At 36.9% G+C, this 20,419-nt stretch overlaps 1 protein-coding gene across 2 annotated transcripts in view; it reads left to right on the top strand.

Annotated features, from left to right (window-relative positions):
- Positions 1-16,758, top strand: part of LOC135783446 (phospholipid-transporting ATPase ABCA1-like) — a 165,262-nt gene extending 148,504 nt beyond the window's left edge. For both annotated transcript variants that reach the window (XM_073811797.1, XM_065294172.2), the window contains exons 43-50: positions 1,363-1,425; positions 1,913-2,019; positions 4,736-4,877; positions 6,231-6,365; positions 8,400-8,503; positions 10,206-10,298; positions 15,957-16,200; positions 16,527-16,758. In XM_073811797.1, coding sequence (XP_073667898.1) covers positions 1,363-1,425; positions 1,913-2,019; positions 4,736-4,877; positions 6,231-6,365; positions 8,400-8,503; positions 10,206-10,298; positions 15,957-16,200; positions 16,527-16,625 — 987 coding nt within the window. In that variant the 3' untranslated portion in view covers positions 16,626-16,758. The remainder of the gene's footprint in view (positions 1-1,362; positions 1,426-1,912; positions 2,020-4,735; positions 4,878-6,230; positions 6,366-8,399; positions 8,504-10,205; positions 10,299-15,956; positions 16,201-16,526) is intronic.
- Positions 16,759-20,419: the final 3,661 nt, after the last annotated feature.

Raw genomic sequence — 20,419 nt, 5'->3', positions numbered from 1 at the left:
TTTATACAACCTCAGCGAGGGACTCCCCGCTTTTATACAACCTCAGTGAGGTACTCCCCGCTTTTATACCACCTCAGCGAGGAACTCCCCGCTTTTATACAACCTCAGTGAGGTACTCCCCGCTTTTATACAACCTCAGTGAGGTACTCTCCGCTTTTATACAACCTCAGTGAGGTACTCCCCGCTTTTATACAACCTCAGTGAGGTACTCCGCGCTTTTATACAACCTCAGTGAGGGACTCCCGGCTTTTATACAACCTCAGTGAGGGACTACCCTCTTTTATACAACCTCAGTGAGGTACTCCCCGCTTTTATACAACCTCAGTGAGGTACTCCCCGCTTTTGAACAACCTCAGTGAGCTATGCCCGCTTTTGAACAACCTCAGTGAGGTACTCCCTGCTTTTATACAACCTCATTGAGGTACTCCCTGCTTTTATACAACCTCAGTGAGGGACTCCCGGCTTTTATACAACCTCAGTGAGGTACTCCCCCTTTTAAACAACCTCAATGAGGGACTACCCTCTTTTATACAACCTCAGTGAGGTTCTCCCCGCTTTTATACAACCTCAGTGAGGTACTCCCCGCTTTTGAACAACCTCAGTGAGCTATGCCCGCTTTTGAACAACCTCAGTGAGGTACTCCCTGCTTTTATACAACCTCATTGAGGTACTCCCTGCTTTTATACAACCTCAGTGAGGTACTCTCTGCTTTTATACAACCTCAGTGAGGTACTCCCCGCTTTTATACAACCTCAGTGAGGTACTCCCCGCTTTTATACAACCTCAGTGAGGTACTCCCCGCTTTTATACAACCTCAGCGAGGGACTCCCCGCTTTTATACAACCTCAGCGAGGGACTCCCCGCTTTTATACAACCTCAGCGAGGGACTCCCCGCTTTAATACAACCTCAGCGAGGCACTCCCCGCTTTTATACAACCTCAGCGAGGTACTCCCTGCTTTTTTACAACCTCAGCGAGGTACTCCCCGCTTTAATACAACCTCAGCGAGGCACTCCCCGCTTTTATACAACCTCAGCGAGGTACTCCCTGCTTTTTTACAACCTCAGCGAGGTACTCCCCGCTTTTTTACAACCTCAGCGAGGTACTCCCCGCTTTTATACAACCTCAGCGAGGTACTCCCTGCTTTAATACAACCTCAGTGAGGTACTCCCCGCTTTTATACAACCTCAGCGAGGTACTCCCCGCTTTAATACAACCTCAGTGAGGTACCTTGTGCTTTAATACAACATCAGTGAGGTTGCACTTTCCACTTATAAACAGCTTTAAGGAGTTTTTTCAACAGTCTCATCAGGGATGAAGGTCTAATTCTGTTTGTCCCCATTTCTCTCTCTCTTTTTCGCAGATGTATCGTGTGAAGCCCACTCCAGCTGTGAACAGAATTTGTGTTGGGGTCCCTGCAGCAGAAGTAAATCACAAACACACAAAAATACAAATACACAAAAAATACAGTATATTACACGTTTTCACCAGCAAATGGTTAGTTAGAAAAGGTGCCTAAAAATATTTATTTCAAAATAACTTATTTATCCAAGACCTATTACTTTATTTTTCAAAATACATAAATAAATAATTTAATGAATATTGACATTTTGACTTACATAACTGCCCATCTGTGTGTGCATCTCGCGGATCATCTCTCGCTGATGAAAGTATTTATTATAGTGATCATGTGAACTTCCCTGCTCAATACAATCATTCTCCTGATTTCATTTAACATTTTGATATTCATGACATATAGACTAGTACATTTTGTAGTACATGTGTTATAAGGAAAGTCATGTGGTAACTATATATTGTTCAATGTTAAAAAGAATACACTTTAAACACACTTTAGTTTGAATGTGACCGTGTTTGTGTTTATTGATCAATGTTGTCTGTGTGTGTTTGTGTAGTGTTTTGGTTTGTTGGGGATTAATGGAGCAGGTAAAACTACGACTTTTAAGATGCTCACTGGTGACATCAGTCCGACAGCTGGAGACGCCTTCCTGAACGGATTCAGGTACAAACACTTGTATCATTGTAAATTCAGCTTGAGTTTAAGGTTAAGTCAGTGTTCAGTTTAAGACTGGGTCAGAGGTTTGTCCATCATTGTTGTCAATCTGTCATTTCCCTCTGATTTGAGGGACAGGGTTTGAGTTATGGCAAGGAACAAAATTTTTGACAGACATGCTCAATCCATAAAAGATATTGATCCAGTAACAGTTGTCAAATGTAAGTTGTCAGAATGACCTCAACCAGGAATATATGCAGTTGATTCAACTTTAAACATTTATTGTTATTACTATAAAAATATAAAATTGTCACAAAAGCTGCGTTATCATTCCCCTCAAATTCGTTTTTAGGAAGTCGCGTCACTCCGCCTCCATATTTGCAAGTCCCTCTCCCAGAGAATTCAGATTGACGATTGGCTCTGTTTTTACTGGGAGGCAGGACTAGAGCGATCATTCTGACCACACATCACAAAACATCACAACCCAACCCATTTCAGACTCTGCTCAATTCTAAAGGCAAAAGAAATAGTCAATTATAACAGTCAATCTACAATGAAGTGTTCAAGATGAGCAGGAGCTAAACACAGCATGATATATACAGCATTAGCATTACTGGCCTATTACTAATATATATTAATAATAATAGATTTCATCATTATATTTGGAAAAGACACACACACATATATACACACAGCACGTGCACATCCTCCATTCAGCCGATCTGACTCGTCTCTGTCATCATGACTGTCTCTTGCTCTCTCGCTGGTGTCTCGATTATTCAATCTGTAAGACACACACATGAAAAGAGAGATCAGAGAGATGAGGAACAAGGACATCATCCCTCCTCGCTGTCTTCAGTCCTTAGCGCTTCCTGTTTGTCCTTCTGTCTGTTAGCTGAAACACGCCAGACAAATGATGTGTGTGTCCGAGGGGCAGGAACCAAAGCTGTCAATCACTTCAAAGTTTACTTTTCCATTTTCACATTGCTACGAGCAGTGCTGTTGTCCTGCGGCTCAATGAAAGAGAGAGAGAGAGTCCGTCTGCTAAGCCTTCATCATACGCTTGTAAACATGCTTTTGTCAGTCGTCACCTCACTGTGGAGACAAGGAGGATTAATATTGTCTCGCTCTCTCTCACACAAACACGTTTAAATGTTTTAAGCGAGACCTGAGGTGTCTGCTGAGTCAGAAGGGGTATAGAAAGACACATCTTCATTTGGAGAAGTGGGGTAAAGAGATGGGCCAAATTCATTGCTATGCAGTTGTTAAAGTGAAATTATTGTAGGTCTATACACTGCAAAAATTTAATTTCATGAAAAATATTCTTGTCTTGTTTTCAGTAAAATATCTAAAAATGAGCAAAACGTCCCAAGAAAATAAGTCTAGTTTTTAGACAAAAAAAATCAAATGTAAGTGATTTTGTGCATAAAACTACCAAAAAAATCTGCCAATGGGGTAAGCTAATTTTTCTTGAATTTTTCTTGAATTTAGTGTTTAAGCAAAATGTTCAAGATTTTTTTGCTTACCCCATTGGCAGATTTTTGTTGCTTGTTTTATCCACAAAATCACTTCAATTTGATATTTTGTCTTATTTTCTTAGGTTATTTTGCTCATTTATAAAATGCATCTTAATGTAAGAATTTTTAGATATTTTTACTAAAAACAAGACAAAAATTCTAAGAATTTTTTTCTTGAAAAACATTTTTTGGTTATGACATTCTCACTTAGTATTTCTGTGTTGTGTTCGGTACAAATATCTAAAAATTCTTAAATTAAGACAAGTTTTTAGACAAAAAAAAACACATAAAAATTAAAGAAATCTGCCAATGGGGTGAGAAAAAAATCTTGAACTTTTTCTTAAACGCTTATTGCAAGAAAATTTCAAGAAAAAAATTTATTCCAGGTGGTGTGTGTAAATGTTTGCGACATCTAGTGGTAAGGAGCGAATTGCAACCAACACCTCACCCCTCAATTTCAAAACGCATATGGTAGACACCACAGGACACACGTCATCGTCTTTAGAAACATAACGGTGACTTTTATTTATGGGGACTCGCGGCGTATATAGATAAAAACAGCTTAATTTAAAGTAATAAAAACAATGCAGTTCATTATGTCTTTTTATAAAACGGTTAGTTCCAATCCTTGATTCTGATTGGTCAATATGTGTGCTTTATTCACGATAAAACACGGCTATGACCGCTTCACCCAACGGTTCTGTTTATCACTTTAATACTGTGTGGTACTTTAATATTGTGTGGTAACCATTTTATAAAAGCAATAAGGTACTTGAGGAAAGTGCTGTATTGTGAATAAGTACTTATTCATGATACAGCACAGCCTTTCGTACCTTATTGCTTACATATACCACTAATAATATAGTTATGTAGATTAAATTGCATTTCTGTCAAGAGATCCTTCTGAAAGTTACACAATGCACTTTTTAATTGTATATTTTTGTCTGAAAACTACTTTTTTTCTTAGCCCATTTGCTTATGAAGAAAACAACATCTTGATTTAAGAAATTTCTAATATTTGTACTTAAAAATAAGACAAAAAAGTCATCTTTTGCAGTGTAATAGATTAATACTTATTTTTCAGATTTGCACATGCATGAATGCGTTGTTTATCTATTAAACATCAGCCTTTATTTACCAGAGTCACACCATGAACTCAATCATTATTAAAGGAAAGATTCACTCAAAAATGGGTCTTGTTTGTTCAGCATCCGCAGTGAAATGCAGTTGGTGCAGCAGAATATGGGCTATTGTCCTCAGTTTGATGCCATAGACGACCTTCTGACGGGACGAGAGCACCTGGAGTTCTACGCTCGACTCCGAGGCGTGCCGGAAAAAGAGGTCGCCATGGTAACAGACAGTCTTTATTGGATAAACCCGTGATCTTTGCCTCTAAACTTGTTTTTCTTTCTTTCTCTCTCTGACTGCATCCGAAATCGCATACTGGGACAATAGGATTGTTAGGATAACAATAGGATACCGAATTAGATGAAGTACCTACTTATCAACAGTTAATGAATGAATGACTATGGATAGTATAAATGAATTCGCCAATCGCCATGTTGATACATTGTGTGACCAATGTCATCATAACAACAAGCTAGTCGTTCACTGGAGTGACATTAAAAAGCACAATTTAACCACAAGGGACCGCTGTTTAATATTTGCATTTTAACTCATTCCCAGCCAGACAGATTTTCACAAAAGTTTTTACAAAAAATTCCAGGAAAACCTTCTAAAAATATATAAACATACAAATATATCAAATGAAAGAACAGACCCTCTATATCTATATTTTTTCCCTGCTTATAAACTCTTAAATATGGATATTTTTCATCAAAAATACAAAATGTTTCGCAAAAAGCCGAGATAATTGCATTTTTGTGAAGGAATTTTGTTAGAGATCAAATTCAAAACGATTATCAAAACATACATGGGGCTCTATCTCACACCCGGCGTAATGCAGCGCAATGCGCGACGCAAGTGTCTTTTGCTAGTTTCCACCCGGCGCAATTATCATTTTCACGTTTAGCGCCACGCTGTTTAAAGAGCAAATGCATTTGCGCCCCCTTTTGCGCCCATGGGCGTTCTGGTCTGAAAACGAGGTGTGTTCAGGCGCATTGTTGGCACGTTGCTAGTTTGAGGCAACTAAAATAGACTACGCCATTGACCAACAAAAACCTGTTTAAAAGTCTAAAGTCAGTGGCGCAATATGTTTTTTGTTATTTAAAGAGCGCATTAGTAATATGCGCCTATAAACGGGACGACAACGCGGGTTTGCGTATCACATACATGAATGCACAGCAGCACAAAAACGCTTTTAACGCTCTTCTCCTGGCGATCACAGGAAAGTGTCCATCGCATGGAATGAACACTTCAGGATCCTGCAGGAGTAGTAGGTCAACCGGGTACTTTTTATCTTCTGATTTTTCGAATACTATGAATTCGGACATACTACTCGCTTTACCGACTATAGCGTATGGACATAGGTTGGACGCAGCCTCTCTCTCAGTCTCTCTCTCTCTCTCTGTGATTTTATATGTTTTTGATCTTTTGCCAGTGGTTATCTTGGCCACTGGCACGAATACACACAGTTAAGATGAATAGTGATCTCTCTCTCTCTCTCTCTCTCTCTCTCTCTCTCTCTCTCTCTCTCTCTCTCTCTCTCTCTCTCTCTCTCTCTCTCTCTCTCTCTCTTTCGAGGTGGCTGAGTGGGGCATTCAGAAGCTCGGCCTTGTGAAATATTCAGAGAAGTCTGCAGGAACCTACAGTGGTGGGAACAAACGCAAACTCTCCACTGCCATGGCTCTGATTGGCTGCCCTCCTCTGGTCTTCCTTGTAAGCCCCGCCCATTTCACCTGTCATGTACACACAATCAGCACTGATGTATTTTGTTTTTGGTCTGTAGCATTACAGATGTGTCTTTACATGCGTAACAAGAAAACTCAACAGTAAGGAGTTGGCCAAACTTAAAATATTACAAGCAATCAGGGTGGCAAAAGCATCCAGCAATTTGGTTTGGTGGATGACGAGGTAGATTTTTTATTACAAGTGGCCTTGAACTAAAAGCGGTAAGCACAGTCCTGTAGACCGTCATTGTTGTTACGGTTGTTAAATACCTGCGCGTGCCTCTAGAAAATGAACATGTAATACACATAAGCATGACATCACAGTTTTCACAGATATGCGTTTTTGTTGTTTACATGGAAACGATAGTGTAATAATTTTTCACATTAAGTCGAACAAGCGTGTTGTATCAGTCACGGGTTAGATCAGCATAGCAGTCAAAAAACGCAATGCGAGACGTACCGTACAGGACAATTAAATTAGGCTCAAAATACAGGACGTCTCGGTTAATACAGGACAGTTGGCAACCTTACCTGAAAGTGATGCACGTGTTTTATTTTGAAATTTTTTGAAATTAAGATTGATGTAAATTGTGCGTGTGGTTCTGGCCCCCTTGGTGTAAAGGAGAAAAATGCTGGCCCTCGTCATTGTCAAAGTTGCCCATCCCTGTCATACGCTATCCGTTTGCACAGTATGGACAGCTATCCCCGGTCAAATTGGTCAAAAGACACGAGGATGATTGAGACCCGGGCGTCAGCTTGAAAGGTGGTCTTATTTTAGTCTATGATTTTACCATTACTGACTGACTGATTAACCCTTACATGAATCTACACACAAATGGCATATTTTGCTTAAAAACTGTAAAGTTCACCAAAAAGCGACTAGTTTGCAGGTATGAGTTCAGCCACTAGCCAGACGGATGAATAAATAAAGTCCGGAAGCTCACTTCAGCTGAAACTGTCTATATATTGTCAAAGATTTAAATAGGCAGATCAGGCAGAATATTGCTTCTGTATAGCTCAGCGGTAGAGCTTTGTGATCGCAACGCATAAGGTCATGGGTTCGAACCCAGGGAGGATACATACTGATAAAAAATGAATATCTTGTATTGACTGTAAGCCACTTAAGATAAAAGCCTCTGCCTGGGATCGAACCTAAGACCTTTTGCACTGTTAATGATATGCCAATTAAGCTATATGACCGTATTTAAACAGTATATAAGCTAATTATAATTACATGAAATACATTTTCTTTTCTTTCTGTATAATTTCACCTCTGAGGTTTTGTCAGATTTCGACAGTTCTGGGGACAGTTTTGTCCACAAAGTGAAGCTGGGTAAACTCACTGGCACGCGCTCGACTGAACGTCCTTGAGGATTAAGGATAAACTGAAGAGCAGAATAATGATGGAGAAGATTACAGAAGAGCCGAACAGAAGGCTGGAGGTCACTCTCGGGACACGTTTAATGTCTTTTCAGCCAGATTTGAAATTCCACACGCACTCGTCTCTGTTTGCCGGCATTAAAATCTCATTGTGCCTGACAGAGGCTCATATCAAGTAATCCGCGTTCATCACCTGCTGAAGAACTCCTGATTCGACCGCCGACGATGATAATTAACGTCTGAATTACAGGACTAGCGCTCACCGCGCGGCCGAGAACTGACAAGAAGAATCGTGTCCTTCCATCCGTTACGTGATTGTTCTGAGGTCAAGGGTCACCTGTGAAATGCCCAGCATTAGTGACAAAGTATACTTTGCATATTTTTAGTACTGTATGCATTTAATGCCTGGATGATGTACAATATCTGTCACACACTCCTCTCTGTGGAATACCGTATCCCACAATGCAATGTACTCACCTTAAACGTGACAAATGAATCAAAGCAATACGACTGTTATGTGCTTGTTTAAAACAGTAGTATGCAGTATGCAATGGACACTGCAAGTATTTTTATGTGCGTTTTCGATTTAGTTTTCAATTCGTAATCAAAGTCAGCAGTTGTGTGTCTGTTTTTGTGTTTGCAGGATGAGCCCACCACAGGTATGGACCCCAAAGCCAGACGTTTTCTCTGGGACTGTATACTGAGTGTCATCAAAGAGGGTCGATCTGTTATCCTCACCTCACATAGGTACAAACACAAACTCTGTCATCTATCATGATGTTTTAAGATATAGTATAGTATGAAGTTTGCTCCAATGACAGTGAGGATACGAATACGTCCAATCATGCATATAGGTCAAAGAAGAAAGTTGGGATTTATTTACAAACTGTTGACATGATGTTAAAATGTATGCAGTGCTGTTTCATGACTTTATGTGCAGTACTCATTAGACCAACATGATCTCACAGAAAGTCGTTTTATAGTCATGAAAAATTAGATTAATTTATTCATGTTCATGGCAAGAAAGTCTACTTTTTTGTGTCACTTGCACAAATTTCTATAAATATTTTTTCATGTTTGCGGCACGACTTTCATTTTCGTGTCATTTTAAGTATCGTTTTCTCTTTTTTTTCAAATTTTAAATCATGGTCACTTGGGGTTGGGGTTAGATTTGGGGTTTGGATGTACTTTTATGTATTGGTTTCTACATGTTTTTCATCCGCTTTTAAAACTATTCTCGCCTGGAGTTGGGGTTAGAGTTGGGGTTTGGGTTAGGATGTCTAAAAATGTAACAGAAAGTGATTCTTACCACCAACCCTAAGCAACAATGGTAAGAAAATAGGAAAAAACTATGAGTAAACAATGCATAAAATGACACAAAAACTGCAACGGACACAACAAACTATTTATAGAAATTCATGCTCAAGGCACAAAAAAGCTGAATTTCGTGCCATGAACACAAATAAATTAATTAAGTCTGTGTGGCATGAAAACGATTTTAAGGATTTTTCGGCTGTTTATTTACACAATGACAGCGTTTTGGGGTGTTTGTAATTTCAAATATAATTTAAATATATTTAAAAAGGCCAAAAAATATATTTGCTGAAATATATTTTCAAATATGTTTGAAGAAAAATTTCACCAATATATTTTTTGCATATTTTAAAATATATTTTGTATTAAATATATTTTAAAGCATTTATATTTATGTATGCAACCCTGTAAACATAACAGGTTAGAAAAGGATACAATTAAATATATTTTCAACTGCAAAAATATACTTTACCAACTTGTAAGAAAAAAGAAAAAAATCCATATGGGTTGTAAAATTACAAATATTTTTCCCCCTGAAACACATGTGTTAAAACATAAAGATTAAAACTAAATATATATATATATATATATATATATATATATATATATATATATATATATATATATATATATATATATATTTATATATATATATATATATATATATATATATATATATTTATATATATATTTATATATATATATATATATATATTACTTTCTACAAAATGTATTTAATATATATTTAAAACGTATTTTAGCCAGATAAATTCACTTTTTTGCTGTATGGATGAAATTGCAAAGTTTAAAGACAGGTTTCAAAGTGCACATTTTTTACAACAAGGTCTTGACGTCTTGATGTAAACTTCTGTGACCTACCTCATCGTCCGTCCAAACAAAACCACTCGATGCTGTCGCCTTCTTATTTCTTTGTATTTATTGCTCTGTAAAAGAATGTGTGGATGATAGTTGCAATGATTTTTATATCCTTCATCATGAGTCTCATCCATATGTGAGGTGATCTTCAGGGTTTCTGTTGCTTTGAAGGTGTTTCTCATGAGATTCACAGTGAAAAAATGAACAGAAAACCACCAGTGGAAACCCTCATCCTGCCACGCTTTCTTTCTCATTTCAGTATGGAGGAATGTGAAGCTTTATGCACTCGCATGGCCATCATGGTGAATGGAGAGTTTAAATGTCTGGGCAGCATTCAGCATCTAAAGAGCAGGTGAGTGTTTGAGTCTGTGTGTGCGTACATGCGTGTGTGTGCTACATTTTGACTTTTTCATACATGTTTTATGAGGAGCTTTTTTTAAGTTGTACTTACTCCACCTGCATCTGGTTCCACTCCATCATCTACCTTTTTCGTGTTTCCCAACACAACCCTCTTTATCTTACTCAGTAAGGGGTTTGTTACCATAAACATGTTCATGCAATTCTGTCAACCAATCAGATTGTAAGTTAAGTGTTAATAATATATTTAAACGTTAATCTGGGTTTAGGTAAGGACTGTGTTTTTTGAGAGGAATGTTTATCCAACACTAACAAAGAACCAAGAAGTCACTTTGCGTGGCAAAAATACCACGACTGAGAGATATACAGTGTTTCATAAAGCTGGTTTGAAAAAATGTCAGTAGCGGAGAGCGGGGCACAAATGCTTTTTGGTTTTGGCTCAATCATTCAAAAACATTTGAGTTTGATTAATTATATTTTTACACAAGCAACACACACATCTCTGCTACAAATGAACATTTGAAGTTTTTTTACTTACCATTCTTGTACAATTACACCAAATGTGACAGAAGTGCAAACGTTACAACTTACCCCATAGGTGGGGTTCATTGTAACAGGCAGGGGTTTAGTTGTAACACTTGATGAAAATGAAGTTTGCAGGCATAGTTGAAGTGGATATTGTTTATATATCTGTCAATAATAGACAGTTATCCACACTGTATTCATTCATCCAGCCTTTTTCTAATGTTAGTTCAATCATAAATAAATACAAATGTATAGATATGTGAGAAAAAGCATTTTTTATATGTGACCCAGTCTGTAAAAACCATACTACAGTTTCAAAATCAAATTCTGAGATGATGAGCATCAAAGTCTGATTTTAGCCATTCATTTCATTATGATTTCACGTCTGACCTTATTCAATCAATATTAAAGGCGGAGTCCATGATGTTTGAAAGCCAGTGTTGATATTTGAAATCGCCTAAACAAACACGCCCCTACCCCAATAGAATCTGGACCTTCTGTTGATAGACCCGCCCCACACATACGCAACCCGGCATTTGATTTGATTTGATTGGCTATAAGTGTGTTTTGGTAGTCGGCCCGTCTCCTTTTCCAAACCGTTTTTCAAACATCGTGGCCTCCGCCTTTAAAGATATGAACAAAAATAAATATGACACACGATGTTTGATAAGACAGGCACATTTATTTTGTTGGCAGCCAGCAATCATTCATGTGTAGCCTATTTAAAACAACGGCAAGAATTACGCTTAGCGGTTTTCATATGGTAAGTGCTGAGGGGTTAACACAGCGTTACAATTAACCCCGCTGGATCAAAATATTTTCAAGCCCACCAAAAAGTTGCTAAGAGCTGCAGACATATTTCAAAACGATGCTATGTTTTAGTCAACAAGACACTGATTAATATGACATAGCATTGAATTTGGTATCTTACAGTCGTTCATCAATAACTCTCTGGAAAAACATTTATTCGCATGTGTAATCAGAGTTTAGTGTTTAGTTAGTGTCTTTGTGAACATGAGCATCTCTTTTATCATAAACATGATGCAACGAACACATATTTTGAATTTGTGCCCCATTGGAAGAAGTCACAGACGGCCACTGTATATATTATACATTTCTCTTGATGCTCTTGCCATCTTGTTTTTTTTTTACTGAGGTCACGTGTGTATCTGAACACATGCAGTCTCTCTCTCTCTCTCTCTCTCTCTCTCTCTCTCTCTCTCTCTCTCTCTCTCTCTCTCTCTCTCTCTCTCTCTCTCTCTCTCTCTCTCTCTCTCTCTCAGGCTGTAATGAATGATTCGGGAGGTGTGGGCATTAATGAGTGAAGAGGCAATTAAGCATTTCTTCTCCGATCCGCCTCACTCCCTCCTGCTTATCTTTTCTTTTTCTTTTCACACTGTCTAATGAAGCAAAGCAGTAGGACAAGATCTACACTTATCCATCACCTCCATCTTTTTCTCTCTCTCTTTTTCTCTTTGTGCATCGGTCTAAGGACATACTTCATTTAGGCTGTGTGTGTGTGTTTATTATATCGCTTTATCTTCCTGTGTTTCTTTTCTCTCTTGTTCTTTTTCCTGTGATGTGTGTCTGCTGCCATCTGTAGGACAACATTATCCATGCTGTGTTCGCCTTCACATTGGTCCCTGTGCAGTCCTTAAAGGGATAGTTCGGGCAAAAATTATATTAAACCCATGATTTACTCACCCCCAAGCTGTCCGAGATGCATATGTCCTTCGTTTTTCAGATATTTTAGAAAATGTTTTAGATCTTTCAGTTAATTAAATGTAAAGTTACGTGGTCCACGTTCTTTAAATCCAAAAAATGTGCATCCATCCTTCGCAAAATAAATCCAAACGGCTCCAGGATTACAAAGAAAGACCTTCTGAGGTTAATCCGCGCGGTGTTGTAGTATATCCAAATTTAAAACTTTATTAACAAAAATAACTAGCTTCCAGTAAACGTTGCCATTCGACTCCTCTGTATTCAGGAGAGAGTATTAGCGTAGTGTACGCACTTTTCTTAGTGACGTATGACAAATTGGGAGGGCGGAGGCACAGAGCAGCAGCACAGAACCCTCCATAAACTGCGTACGCTCTCATCTTGAATGCGGAAGCGACTAAGATGGCGGCGTTACCGGAAGCTAGTTATTGGGACATTTAAATAGTTTTCCATAATCATACCTTACAAAAAACTTTACTGTAGTGCATCTTGAGACAAACAATCACATTGATATACAGTATGTTAAAGTGCACCTATGTCATTGCTAACAAAAAATTACATTGTGTATTTGGTATAATACAATGTGTTTGCGTTGTTTATGGTAAAAAAAAAACACATTATTTTTCACATACCGTACATTTTTGTAACTCCAGATATCCTGCTTTCCTCAAACGCATTGATTTTGTACAAAACTCTTCGATCTGAAAAGCGTTGTGTCCCTGATTGGCCAGCTAATCTGTACGTTGTGATTGGCCTGAATATCTGTCAGCTGGAAATGTGACGCTCCTTACCATGTTTGAAAGATTCGTTCACAATGCAATGCTAAGTAAGGGATAATGTAGAGGCAGCCGGTAGTTATCGGGAAATAAGGCCCGACAGTGTGATCAGGACCCGATGCGAAGCGGAGGGTCTTGTATCACACTGAAGTGGCTTATTTCCCGATAACTACCGGCTGCCTCTACATTATCCCGCTTATTACACGGCTACTTGCCACATAAGAAAAAAAACTGGACATGAATATGAATTTGAAACATTTTATTGGCATATTTGTTTTAAATTAACATTTTTATCCTTCCGCGAAACTTTGCACAGATGCATAAAATGATCGTAATACCTTATTAAGATCCTCTGCTTCATACTTGTCTGTCTCCATTTTTTTCTCTTTTAGCCAGTCTTTGAGAAGTTTTAATGCCCATTCTGTATTTTTTTGTGTGTTGGCTTCGTAGCTGTCATGCTCTATTTTGTCAAGTTCAGTCTCAGTAAGCTCTCTGTGTCTTGTCGTTGTTCGTTCTTCTATCCACTGTTTAAATGTTTAGTTTTTTCCGTACATGTCAAAATTAATGTCAAAATTTTCCATTCTCAATGGTGGTTGTCCAGTGTTTGTCACAAGATGGCACCAAACAGTAATCTTTGTTTGCGCGGAGGGATTTTTAAACATACAAGTAGTACCGGCTATGCGTTATTACTTTGGAGCGGTTATTATTTCAAAAGAACGAACCTGCAAATGTCTCAACTGACCAATCAGAATCAAGCATTCCAGAGAGCCGTGTAATAACAGAAGTTAATTTACAGACTGAGTTCAAAGCAGGAAGAATTATGATAATGTCAGTCGTGTCCACGTCACAACTGGACCCAACTGGACCTGAATGTAAACGACACCACCGTGTGTGCAGTCTGCAGCCCCAAATGAACCTGTCAGTCAGGAAGAAACACCAGTGGCCTTGCAACCAATCTGCCCACTACTCCATTTATTTTCATTTGTTATCTGACAACGCCTCAAAGATAACCGCTTACAGTGTGCATTCAAATTTAATTGACAGGTCTGTCTCAACGAAAATAACCTACCGCTAGCTACACGATGTCGCAAGCGCTCTTGGCAAACAGAGGAGGGGTTGGAAAAGGACTCGATGCACACACGCGAAATAGTACAGGTCTTCTCGGGTCCGTTCAGCAAAAACACATTAATTTTAAATTACCTTAGGTCGCTAATATTATACCCAACCCGTGTCTGAGGCACTCTATAATAGTTTAAATATTATGTTTCTTCAGAACTGCCATGCTTTTGATATTGGCATTGTAACGGTCTGCTAACACACACATACACGTGTACACACACTGCCCATTCATTATCATCATTGTGTTTTTATTGTTTTGAGAGCGAGCATTGACTCAAAGAAAGTCACAGTGATGCCAAGCGTGCTCATAAACTCAAAGCTTTAAGTAAACACACATACATTACACCTCCATCAACTCTTAAATAAACAGCTGTCCAATAAAAACACCTGTAAGTCTGTCAGTCACCGATGGAAAGCCTCCATTACTAAAGTCAGACTGCACTTACTCAAGCGTATTAGCCATTAACTCCGAGTCTGTGTCGTGTAAGACTTTCTAAATCAGGAAATATAAAAACACTTCTAATACATCGCAGTAAGTTTTTATTAGACCTTAAGCTATCTGCTTCACACTTGACTATAAAGCCCTGTATACTAAATCTGTCAGCGTTACACTTTAGTGCTCTCTGCAGCTGTTTTTTATCCGATTGAAGAATCTTGTTTGACCTTTTGAGCCGGTCCTGTACCGAACATTTATTTTGAGTCGTTTTTAAACGTAAGATCCATCCTTCATTTTGTTTTGCTCGCACCAGGTCAAGAGACTCATGTACTGTATGAGCACATTTTTATTAAGAAATCTTTGGGTATTTGTAGTAAAAAATAAAATCCATCGGTGAACCGTGTGGTCCTCTCTCTGTTAAAATGCTGTTATGATGTTATTTTCCTCTCTGATCTGAAGGACACTGTGACCTCAAAAACTATTTTAAGACTCAACACAGTGATGTAGGACGGCACACTTAACACTGAAAACAGCTGGAAAGAGAGAACAAGCCGTGCATTAAAAGACTGAAGTGTTTATGTATGAGTTCAGTCAAAATATTGTAGATACTATAGTATTGGTAGTGACAGCAGCGGCAATGCATCTGTCTCGCCCATAATTATGCAGAACTTTAAGGCTTATTATAATTTAAAAGGATGAGTTACAAAAAAATTCAACCCCCTCACAGTTGTCATGAAGGCCAAAATCAGCTATATAGACCAAAAAACACTTTTTGTACCAGGCTGTAAACATATTATTTTCCACTTTTTGACATGGTGGTCTATGGGAATTGACTCTCTTTTGGAGCCTCTAGTGGCAAGTCAATGAATTGCAGTTTAAATCACTTCAGAGAGATGGTAAGGTTGCCCCTCGGGTAAAGTGTGTGAATGTTAAATATTTCTACACTATTATGCAGTGACACTAACCAGTATCTTACTAGAATAAATAAAATAGAGCGAACCTGTAAGGAGACAGTAAACCTTCCAGGCACGAAATGGACTTCACCTGTAAAGCTTGAACTGCCGTGTGTGTGTTGCAGGTTCGGAGACGGTTATACGGTGATTGTTCGCGTGCGTGCGGATCAGGCCGATCTGGGCGTGGTGGAAACGTTTATGCGCGAGACGTTTCTCGGGAGCACTTTGAAAGAGAAGCATCACAACACGCTGCAGTACCAGATACCGCAGGGAGAGGGCGCTCTGGCAAACATCTTCAGTCAACTCAGCAAACATCAACATACTCTGGGTGTAGAGGATTATTCTGTGTCACAAACTACACTAGACCAGGTATAAAACACACACACACACACACAGCTTCAGCCTGACATGAAGCGCATCAGCAGATGGCTGACAAATGGAGATTAGCTTCAATGTCAACGACTCCGACTGAGATCTTTCAAAGGTCAATCGTCCTCTCTTCTGAAATGAGAACGGGGAGAAAACACAATATATCATCTAATGAGTGATGTTAATGGATATGATGTCATTGATGAACATATTACATACTAAACCTGCGTCTGTCAAATCATGGAAATCCTGTTAATTGTATAATGCCACAGGGACACTGATACGCACTCATTTCTGATCTCTCTCTCTCTCTCTCTCTCTCTCAGGTGTTTGTGAGTTTTGCACGGCAGCAGCGTGATGAAGAGGACGGTGCATTTGATAACTTTGTAGATATGAGTGATGAGACCCAAACATCTGCAACTTGAATCAAACCGGCATCTGCTGCTACACTTATTTATTTACTTTACATTACAATCAGCATGTACTGTACCTAAATAATGTTATATTATATTTCTAGCTTTACTCCAAACGTTTGATTTAAAAACACAGCCATTCATGTATTTTTATAAAGAGATTATTTTAATGAAATATATATTCAGATCTCATATATTCCCATATTTTACTGCTAATTTGTAATGTTTTATATTTATAACTATAAAATCTTTTATATTTTTGCCAAATCTAAAGAGATGATCAAAAATATGCTCTTCAATGTTTGATGATTTTTTTGTAGACGAATTAAAACTGCGTAAACGAATGACTTTACGAAACTAAACTGTGAAGAAAATTCAATCAATAATTGTGTCTGAAGCTTTTTCAATGGTGTACCGTCACTGTCTCACAGGTGGGACCTTTGGCATTACATATTTAAAACAATAAACCTTTAGTCTAAACCTAAATTAATCTTCTAAGAACGTAGTTTTCATATTTCAAGGCCATCTGATGATAGAAATTGTATAGCGACAGTCATTTTGTTAAATGTCACTGACCCCGTAGGAAACATATGAATTCTTATATATTCATATTTCTAATATTCTTCAAATGAGTTTATGAATCTTTAAAAATCTTGACAACCTACATATTACTGGAAAGCTTTCAAAACCTTTTTGCATGAATAATAATGTAGTGACAGTAATTTATTAATTTATGACAAGATTATGCAGCTAAACATTGACACCTAGTGGCATTTATTGGTAAAACCAATAAAAGTGTGACAGAAATCTCTTTTTATTTGTGTGATTTTAACTTGAGATTTGGTACAGAACTAGTTGAGACTTTTTAGCATTTTGGTTAAACCATTTTCATTTAATATTCACAAACACGTCATTGATAAACTTTAAAGTGTCTTCTTTAAAAGAGACCAAGATTTGCTTATAGACCGAAGAATGCCAGTGTTATATTAATTTGAAGATGCATATTACCACTTAAAAAATGGGGGTGACATTTAAAGGGTTAAACCTCCCATCATGCACCCATGGTTGACACAATGGGATTGCTTGTGTAATGAATCATATTTGCATGGATGAGGAGAGATGTTTTATTGTTCAAGACAGGGGAAGAGCTTTAGTGTCATTATTATATTTAATTATATTGCACTTTTAAAACTCAGGAATGAAATATTGTTTGCTTTAATGGTTTCCAGACAGTTGTGCTTCTGGTTAAAGTTGTCAAAGATGACCCACAGATTAACACTTACCTGTTCTCAATCCTGATGTTTGTATTCACTCTCATGTCTCTGTGAATTTGCTACTGAGATGTTTGTTCTGCTTATTGCTGCTTTACGCACAGACACACATTAAACATTTGCACACTCCACTGAGTTTCGTGACTTTCATTTCATAAATGCTTTGTGAATTTGTACTTATCTTCAGACACACTTCACACTTCTGTGAATCTTAAACCTCCTCAAATTCAGTCTGCTCAATGAGCGCTTTTTATACATATCACACATTTAAGATAGATTTTTTTAAAACTCACAATGTATAGTAGAGGTGTTTTTGGGCCAAAGACATGTACCCAACCTTTATACTGACCCTAAAAAATCCCTGTTTACCTAAACCCAACGTGCATAAATATTTTGTTTTAAAAAGATCCGACCCAAGACAAACCCGAGAAAATTAGATCCAACCGGACTGGACCACACGCACCAGTCAGACAGAAAGAAACCCTGGTGGCCTCACAACCAATATTTATTTTTTATTTGTTATCTGATGAAGACACCAAAGTAACTGCTTACACACTGCAAAAAATGACTTTCTTAGTTAGTATTTTTGTCTTTTTAAGCGAAAATATCTTAAAATTCTCAATTCAAGATGCATTTTCTATTTGCAAAATAACCTAAGAAAATAAATCTAGATTTAAGACCAAAAATATAAAATTTAATTGATTTAAAACAAGCAAAAAATCTGCCAATGGGGTAAGCAAAAAAATCTTGAACATTTTTCTTAAAACACTAAATTGAAGAAAAAGTGGCAGATTTTTAACTTGTTTTATTCACAAAATCAGTTAAATTTGATATTTTTGGTATAAAAACTAGACTTATTTTCTTGGGTCGTTTTGCTCATCAAGAAAATACATCTTGATTTAAGAATTTTTAGATATTTTTACTGAAAACAAGACAAAATGCAAATAATTTTTTTTCTTGAAAATGCTTTTTTGCAGTGCAAGAAAAAAATTTGCTTACCCCATTGGCAGATTTTTTTGCTTGTTTTATCCACAAATTCACTTAAATTTGATTTTGTGCATAAAACAAGCAAAAAATAAATAAAAAATTGCCAATGGGGTAAGCAAATTTTTCTTGAAGTTTTCTTGTATTTAGTGTTTAAGAAAAATTTTCAAGATTTTTTGCTAAACCCATTGGCAGATTTTTTTTTTTTTTTTTTTTTGCTTGTTTTATGCACAAAGTCACATAAAGTTTATATTTTTATGTTTAAAAACTACACTTATTTTCTTGGATCGTTTTGCTCATCAAAAAAGCATCTTAATTTAAGAATTTTTTGATATTTTTACTAAAAAACAAGACAAAAATACTATTTTAATACTAATATTTTTGTCCATTTTTTGTCTGTTTAATGTATGGTTTTATGTTATAAGAATATATACATTTTTTGTTGTTGAAGTCTATAGACCCCAGGAAGAATAGCTGCTGCCTTTGCAGCAGCTAATGGGGATCTTAATAAACAAACAAACAAACAAAAATACTAAGATTTTTTTTTCTTGAAAATCATTTTTTGCAGTGCATTCAAAATTGATTGACAGGTCTTGATAAACATAAGGCACACAATGTCCCAAGTGCTCTTGACGTACAAAGGAGGTGTTGGAAATGCAAGCGAGATAGTTCAGGTCCGCTCTGCAAAAATACATTCATTTTAAATTACATTAATAATACAATGCAAAAAAATGACTTTCTGACTTAGTATTTTTGTCTTAATTTCAGTAAAAATATCAAAAAATTCTTAAATTAAGATGAATTTTCTTGATGAGCAAAATGAGCTAGGAAAATAAGTCTAGTTTTAAGACAAAACATATACAATTTAAGTAAGTTTGTGCTTAAAACAAGCAAAAACATGCTAATGGAATAAGAAAAAAATTCTTGAATCAAGTGTTTATGAAAAAATTAAACTTATTTCATGAAAATATTTCTAATTCCAATGGCAGGTTTTTTTCTTGTTTTAAACACTAATTTACTTGAATTTTTTATTTTTGTTTTTGTCTAAAAACTTATCTTCCTAGGTCTTTTTGCTCATCAAGCAAAAGAATCTTTCTTTAAGAATTTGTAGATATTTTTACTAAAAACAAGACAGAAATAATAAGTCATTTTTTGAAGTGTAACAAGCAGATTAACATGGTACACTGTGAGAATACCCAAAAGACTTAATATGCCAAATAAATAATGATTGAATTAAAATATAAAAAGGCAGTGGGATTTGTGTAAGAATTATACAATAGAAAATATAATTGGTTCAATATGAAAACATTTCTTATAATGATAGAAAGAATGTGTGATTAAAAAAACATTCAATGTGAATCATCTGCTGTTGTTAAGTCATCTTCTAGTTCATCACAATCTTCATAGACTGATCTTAAAGAGGATCTTCAGTCTGTTTGTAGAAGCTCTTGAAGTTTAGATGTTGCTTATGTTTACTACAGAGATGCCCCAGTGGATGATGGGAAATTGTACAGAGTTACACAATCAGGTCTGTGTGAGGAACATGCTGTG

This window comes from Paramisgurnus dabryanus, chromosome 2 (genome assembly GCF_030506205.2).
Source record: "Paramisgurnus dabryanus chromosome 2, PD_genome_1.1, whole genome shotgun sequence".
Classification (NCBI taxonomy): Eukaryota; Metazoa; Chordata; class Actinopteri; order Cypriniformes; family Cobitidae; genus Paramisgurnus; species Paramisgurnus dabryanus.
The sequence above is the reverse complement of the archived record's forward strand: the minus strand, read 5'-3'. Positions and strand labels throughout refer to the sequence as shown.